This window comes from Sinocyclocheilus grahami, unplaced genomic scaffold, assembly GCF_001515645.1.
Source record: "Sinocyclocheilus grahami isolate Dianchi unplaced genomic scaffold, SAMN03320097.WGS_v1.1 scaffold116.1, whole genome shotgun sequence".
Lineage (NCBI taxonomy): Eukaryota > Metazoa > Chordata > Actinopteri > Cypriniformes > Cyprinidae > Sinocyclocheilus > Sinocyclocheilus grahami.
The window spans coordinates 2,035,661-2,044,134 of NW_015505295.1; the positions used below are offsets into that span (position 1 = coordinate 2,035,661).

The window sequence follows — 8,474 nt, forward strand, 5'->3', positions numbered from 1 at the left end:
GGTTAATTGCAGTTCTTTCATGATTTAACAGGAGGGGGCAATTAATTTTTCACGTAGGGTCACGTAGGTTTGGACAGCTTTTTTCACTTAATAAATTAAATCATTTAAAAACTGCATTTTGTATTTACTTGCATTTTTCAAACTATACTTCACTGCACCGTTTAGGCGGCGTAACCTCAGGTAGTGTCGCCACATTCTCGGGTTATGAAGTTAATCTTCCGAAATGAAGCAGCAATAACTTCTAAGGTAAACGTTATTAAAACCGTGTCTAGGGACAAGCTGGCCATCACACTGCTCTGACCTTATCAGCCCATTTGTATCCTATTATTTGATTCGCTCTTGTCTCTTATGACAGAACAACTAATCACGATGATCTTGTCTTCGGAAAAGATTATTTTATTCACTTATGTCAGAAACAGTGAATCTCTTTAAAAATTGCCTGTTGTTCTCACTACATTGCATTGTTATATTTCGTAAAAGTTTTACCCGCCAACTGGCGACTGACACTATTACATATATTCGCCAACGCCGATTTTTACTCGCATTTGGCGCTTGGCGAGTGTTAATTTTAGGCCCTGTGTATATTTATATGAATGTGTGTGTGTGTGTGTGTGTATATGTATATATATTAAGGCTGTGACGGACACACGCACACACGCACGCGCGCGCGCGCGCGCGCACACACACACACACACACACACACACACACACACACACACAACGCACAGTCCTCCACAGACTGATTGTAGTGTTTGCTGTTGTTTCTCTGTGTGTCATGTAGTGTTTTTACAGTCGCCTCAACCACATTTGCTTCATATTTTCATTTACAAGTACTATAGCTTGTTTGTTGTTTATTTACCATCTTGCTTGATGACATGAGGTCTCAAGAGCTTTCTTTTTTCTCTCTCTCTCTCTCATAGCAGACACATTGAGCCTTCTTATATTATTGTACCCTGAAGATTCAACACTCCAGAGTGTTCAATATAATTCAAATTTTTGTAGTAGTTTTTGTATGTGTGCATAAATGCAGTATGTGTGTGTGTGTATATACTGTTGTGCTCATAATTATTCATACCCTTGGTAAATATGATCAAAGAAGACTGTGAAAATTAATCTGTATTATCAATCCTTTACATATTTTATTTTAAAAATATACTAAAATCTAACCTTTCATTGGAGAATAAGAATTTAAAATGGGAGAGAAATCTCATTTAGGGCTGTGACGGTGGCAGATTTTTACCACCGCGGTGGTAATTGACCAACTACCGCTGGTGGCGTGGTGTTGATATATATATATATATATATATATTGATATATATATATATATATATATATGTCAATATTAATTATATATATAATTTATGTATAAACATTTTATATATATATATATATATATATATATATATATATATATATAATTTTGAAACACAAATAATAAATGAGGTTCAATCATCTATTAATAAACGTGCGTGTTTATTTGAGCACTTCCGTCAGTGAATACGCAGCCTGCAAAACACTAAAATAAACATCAAAGAAATATTACAGTTAAACAAGAAAGTAGCCTAAATAAGAAAGTTAAATACACCCTGTCTACCAGACGCAACACGACACGACAAAATACTATAGAACTCATTATAATCAGTGATGCTACACTGGATGTGGCGCGACACGACATGACAAATCCCCGACAGTAAACTGACTCGTCCTGTTTATCAGGTACTATCACAGAGTACAAATGCCCTGTAGACAGACTCGTTGCCACATTTGTTAACATCTACCATTTATCGCTGTCTCGTTTGTATTTGGCCAGTTTGGAGAAAGCCTCACCAAACCTGACCAGCCAGGCGTTTGCGATCACGGGAACCTGAAGACACTTGTACAAACGCGGATGGGTGACATGAATGGAGATGGCTCCAGATCGGCAATGTAGTATTTGGTTTCCCAACAAGGTCCATCGCCCAACACAAAATGAATTTGCTGAATGCATAAACTGTATTTTCCCGCGCTCAAACCTGCCAATCTAAAGGAAACGCTGTGTATGGCATTTGAGGTAATTTGTGAATTACCATAGACTTATAGTCTAAATAAAACAATTTGCAACTTTTACTGTTATTACACTTGTATACAAAACTTTGTAATATGCTTGTTATAGAGTGCGTGACGTCACGTGCACTACCGCCGGTGGCAGTAGACAACCGCAGTTGTCACGGCGACCATCGCAGCCCTAATATATATATATATATATGTATATACATACACACACACACACACTTACATTACATTTAGTCATTTAGCAGACAGTTTTATCCAAAGCGACTTACAAATGAGAACAATAGAAGCAACCAAAACCAACAAAAGAGCAATAAAATGCATGTGGTATGACAAGTCTCGGTTAGCCTATGCAGTACACGTAGCAAGGTTTTATATATATATATATATATATATATATGTGACTCCGCCAATTAAGACATCTCTTGATAATCACTACTACCTGTGCTGGACATTTCAGCTGGAATATCTGTCTAAGAGGGTGAATTATGAACAGGGAAAGACAGGACTCACCGGATACAAGCCACTGTCCGCTGGGAGAAACGCTGATGCTTCGGACCAGACTAGAGTGTCCGCGGTACACCTGTCAGACACAAACACCAGCAACATCAACACAACATGCAGAAACAGCAGAGAAGAAAAGCAGACAGGGAGAGATCATTCAAGGACACGTTCGGGACTCTATTATTTCACATTAGTCCATTACCACCAAACATATTTAGCTGATTTATTAACATTTTTGTTCTTCTTTAACCCAGTCCAAAAGAATGACAGACAAACCCTGTTACATGTCTGCAGTTTTACAGCCCCAGTCTACAATTTCAACAAAAATATTCTCCTTCTGATCTTTTTCACCCACGCGGTACAGTAAGTAACGGTTTCCTGTCTCAATAAAATCAGAGCTCACTGTCCTGCCATTATAAAGTCTAGGCCAGCAATATCACGAGTATCTGATCTACAAGCTGCTCCTCTGACTGTCATCATCCCAATCAGGCTGTTAACATGATTCCAGACCAGTTTAAGATGACGTACCAGAGACTGGGTGGTTGGGAAGGGCTGCAGGTCTTTGGGTTTGGGAAGTTTGGGAATCAGGTCTTCTGGGTTCACATTCACCTGGATGAAATCAGGACATTGAGGACAACATTCTTGTTAATTTGAAGAAAAGCTTTTGCAATGCATTTAACTTCTGTAACGTCATATGCTACTAGATGAAGGCTTGGTTTTATATAATACAATATAATAGTTAAAAATATAAAAAAATTATATAAAACTTTTACTAAGTAATTATATATATATATATATTAATAAAATATGCAGAATATACATTTTATTGTATTAAGTGCCATCAAACGATTAATCACGATTAATCGCATCCAAAATAAAAGGTTTTCTTTACATAATATATGTGTGTATTGTATATATATATATATATATATATATATATATATATATATATAAATACACACACACACACACATACAGCATATATTTTGAAAGTATTTACATGTATATCATATATAAATATATTTCAAATTTAAACGTAACATTTTTTTAAAATATATACATGCATGTGTATTTATATATACATAATAAATATACACAGTACACACACATATATTATGTAAACAAAAGCAAAAAACAAAACCTTTTATTTTGGATGAGATTAATCATGATTAATCGTTTGACAGCGTTTGCTCATATATAGGAATAGGATTTTTATATAATGAATTATGCTCAATGATATCTTTATGATAATAGTAATTGTATTATTATAATAATTTATTATACTATTTAATATATATGAAATAATTGTGAATGATGTAATAACACTCATTAATATTACTTTTACTAAATAAAATAATTTACATTTTTATTTGTATATGAAAAATTATGTCATTTATGATTTTAATGATTTTTTTCTTTAATGTGATTTGTCATCACATTGCTGTCTTATTGCCAGTAAATTGCTAATCAACTACAACAACTAAATCCAGACATATATATCAAATCCCATGTGTATTTGAAGAACCAAATTAACCTGACAGGAATTAACTGAAGATATCCACCTTATTTTTTCCTGTAAGAGCTGCCGCAGCCATTTGTACATTTAATGTGCCTGGCTTCCAGTGTCATCCGCTTCCAGCTATTTTTAACTGTACAAAACAGCTTGTTTTGTTGCTTGATATTTCCATATTATTTTAATTATGAACACACTGGATTGAAAGTGCAAACAGTTTTACCGTTTATTGCACTTTGTTATTCTTCTCGTTATTTCACTACAGCAGATAATGAACAAGAAGTCTCACACATTGACCAAAAACGCCTTACTTTTGCATTGAAAAATAAGGTGGATATAATTGTTGTTTTTTTTTTTATTGGTGATTCTGCAATTCATAATTCTGCTTGGTGACATACAGAAAAGCCATCTTCATCTTTAAGTATTGCCTGTACAGTTTATTTGTACAGAACCGGATGCAGAGGTCTCTCACCCTCATCTTGCGCTGCCGGGGACACAGGTACAGGTCGAGGCAGCGCTCAAACCGCTCGTGAATGAAGCGCGAGTATGCAGGAACGGCCCGCAGGCAGGCAAACTTCTGTGGCAGGAAACTCAGCTTCCTGTACTCGGGGTCCTGCTGCTCCCATGCCAGTCTCTGAACAAACACACACACAACAAAGAGCAAACGTTATGAGAACTCTGACAAAGCCGGTCTAAAGAACAGGTGCAGGCAAAATTGGGGGCAAAATTTGGTTGTATTTAAAGATTAACTTGCAGAGGGGATGCACATGTTCACACAGAGTTAACTATAGCATGTAAAACATACGCAAATGACTTATAGGCAAATCGTACAGGCCTAATGGAGCTGGAGGCACAGGTGTGAAATGATGTGAGCGTTTGGCCAGTGACATTTTAAAGGAAGAGTTCACTCAGAATGAATCTGCCTTAATTTACTCACACTCATGTCGCCAAACCTGAATACATGCTGCTTTTTAAGTTCACAGTGACCAGAGCTCAACATAAAAACAGTGCATATAACTATTCTATATCTCCTCAACTAATGTTATAGATTGTGTGAAGTCCAAAATTTAAATCATTATTCGCTGAATATTCACTTTGTGTGCTTTTTAATGTGCATCAGAGATGCGTGTTATTAAATATTCTTATCTAGAACTACATTTTAATTAACCATTTATTCAGTGTAAATGAAATAATAGTTTAACATTAATAAATATTAAAATTAATTATTATTTTAATTATAATTATTAGTTATAAATTATTTTGTATATATTTTTTATTTATAATAAAATTTTAATAAAATTAATACAATTTGTTCTTGGATTTAATTCACTAATTTTGCATATGTGGATTAAATAGATGGCGTGAAACAAAGGCAGCATAAATTAAATTAATAAATACTAAATTTAAATTAATAAATATCAATACATTTTTTTTTTTAAATAAAGTTTTAAGTTTTAAAATATTATTTAAAATCTTTTATTAAATATATTTTAATTAAATATTTGTTCTTGGACAATAACATCATTAATCCAGCATATGCACAGTGAAACAGAGAATTATTTTAGTTATAATAATTATAATTTTATTTTAATATTTTAATTTTAGATTTAAAAATAGTTATGAACATTTCAATTAAACATTTGTTATCGCACAATAAATGTTGCTCCAAATTGACCATATTTAAATTAAATCCCACATTTAATGCAAGTAGAATTTTACTATATACAGTATACTGTAATTACTATACTCTTGAGTGTTAGAAAGTGGTATAAATATAACAAATTTTTTATATTATCAGATATTAAAAACATTAATTTGACTACTTGTTAACATGTCATTAATTTATTTAATTGAAGATAAATCAACATATTTATCGATTACAAAAACATAAATGTTAAAAAAGTTGCTTTTAGACCAGGTTCAGTGTCACTGTATGCATTTTATGTTTTTTTTTTAATTTTTTTAAGTTGCAGCATGGAAAAGCTCTGCGTAAAAAGTGACAGCATGTGTGACGTGAGAATGAGTAAATAATGACATTTGACAAATGCAGGTGAACGCACCTCTTCCTCTGACAGCAGGTATTCTGGAGGAGGGTTGTAAGACTCCTCGTGACCAGGAAGCTTCATCTTGGGTGCTGGGACGTGCATTTTGTGGCGTCCCAGGATGCTGTTGGGGTCCTCCTTGGCCCACAGGTCGTAGTACTGCGGGGTGGTTTCTTTGGGTCTGCGTGGTTTGATCCAACCCATTTTTATGGCATGGACCAACTTCCCGACCTAAGAGAGAGAGATGGATGCAGTGACGGTACAGCAGAGAGAAAAACACACACAGTAACACATCATTGTCATGATTGAGAGCACATGTGTTCGATCATTCCTCAAAACACTCGCTGCACACGTCGCCAGTTTACTGCATTAAACACATTGTATATAGTGACCGGAATCAGCCGGAATATCTTATTTTTTTTACTGAAATGTTTGCAGGTCTGATTTCTTTCAGTGTTCGTTTCAGATCCCCATTATGCCGGCGTTTTAGACCTCTTTCCACTTTAAAAACTATGTGGGAATCATTATTTGTAACGCAGCACAGCTGGGAGCAGTTAGGAGACGAAACTACTATTCTCATGCCGTTTCCTGATTCACAGTAAAACGTAAGGTGTGACAAGGACAGACGAACTTGCCTTCTCTTTCTCGATAAGCGAAGGAATAAAGCTCCGCTTGTCCTGTGGTCTGTTGGTGACGGGGTGAATCATCACTTCATTGGAGAAGAAGTCAATCGCAGGCTAGACAAAATGGAGAGACACAATTAAGCATTAATGCAAAGTAAGAGTTTAATCAATGACATCAAATCATTATTACCTTACATGCAATTAAAGGTGCAGTTTAAAGAACTGGGGAAATTAATAGCCCTTTTGATAAATGCTTAAAACTAGATGAGCCATAAAGCTTAAACTGACAATGAAACGATAGCGCAGATGGAGGGTAAGAAGTCAACCTGTCCAAACGACAGCTTAACACCTTAAATCACAGCAGGCCAAAACCTTCTTAGAGATGTTTTTAAATGTATCTGCTTTAAACCTTTCTATAAACATTTACATAAATAAACAATGCAATATTTATCTATCTATAGAAAAATTTGTTGTAAATCCTTTTGACTGTTTACGACACATTTTTAAATTGTTTATTGATTGTTTATAAATAATTTACAATTATATATTTTATTAGGTCTAAAAACAAAAGCGCACAGAGTAATTTTCAATTATATATGCCTTAAATAAACATCTATAAATACATTTATTAATAAAATTTGCTTTGCTAACAGACAATTCCTGTGCACCCTTTTGTTTATTATATATTGTTTTAATATAAAATATAATATATAACTGACAATTAGTCTGTGCATCCTTTTAATTGTTTTATATATATATTCTTGCCCTGCTGCAGATATTAATTAATCTTATCTAAACAAAAAGTAAACAGTATATATATGAATTGTTTATTTGCAAAAACTATCATGTTTTTTATTGTTATTGATATTTACTGTTAGTACACAGAAATTACTGCAATCACACGTGCTCGCACACACACACTACGGTCACGCAGTTTGCACAAAAAGGTGTTGTCAGCGCTGCCCTGATGATTTTATCAGTTAGCCTCTATAGTGTAGCAACTTAAAGGCTACACATGATATTTCTCACTAGCGAGGTAATAACAGCGCTGTTTAGAGACGCTGCTGCAGAACACTGTTGAGGGAGGCACAGAGGTAGCCTAATTCACACAAGCTCTCTCTCTTTCTTTCTTTCTCTTTCTCTGTGTCTCTCTCGCTCTCTTTCTAATAACTTCATTAATAACTGCATTAGAATGCTATCAACAGCTCAAGCCTCCATTACCACCTTTAAAATGACGTTTTGGAACTAGCAAAAGAGGCGTTGGATGAGATGCGGAAGAAATAATCCTACTCACAATAGTGATTTAAGTACAAAAACCAGACGATAAAATATATCATCTGTTCGAAGTCTTGAGGTGTGGTAACCGTAGTATAAGTGGAATAATTGGCTGTTGAATTATTCGAAAAATAATGCACACCACTCCACTTTGCGTCGTGGCCGCATCACCACCTCGGGTGTGCATTATTTTTCTAATAATTCTATATATATATATATATATATATATACACACACATACATACATAATGTTTACTTTTTGTTTAGATAAGTTTAATTAATTACATGTATTATTAATATTATTTAATTAATTAAACTAACACTAGCACTCTATATTCTATTTCTATTCTATCTACTTGTTTTTCTTTTTATTTATAAAAAAAATTATAACTTGACCCTCCAGCACTAGCTTTATTCTATTCTATTCTTTTTTTAAATGTATTTATTATATATGTGTGTGTGTATATA

At 34.0% G+C, this 8,474-nt stretch overlaps 1 protein-coding gene across 1 annotated transcript in view; it reads right to left on the reverse strand.

Moving 5' to 3' along the window:
* Window positions 1–8,474, reverse strand: part of bop1 (BOP1 ribosomal biogenesis factor) — a 109,152-nt gene that overhangs the window by 15,717 nt on the left and 84,961 nt on the right. The window contains exons 6-10 of the mRNA XM_016277881.1: window positions 6,744–6,845; window positions 6,127–6,339; window positions 4,539–4,700; window positions 3,082–3,162; window positions 2,563–2,632 (exon numbers count right to left, since the gene is read on the reverse strand). Coding sequence (XP_016133367.1) covers window positions 2,563–2,632; window positions 3,082–3,162; window positions 4,539–4,700; window positions 6,127–6,339; window positions 6,744–6,845 — 628 coding nt within the window. The remainder of the gene's footprint in view (window positions 1–2,562; window positions 2,633–3,081; window positions 3,163–4,538; window positions 4,701–6,126; window positions 6,340–6,743; window positions 6,846–8,474) is intronic.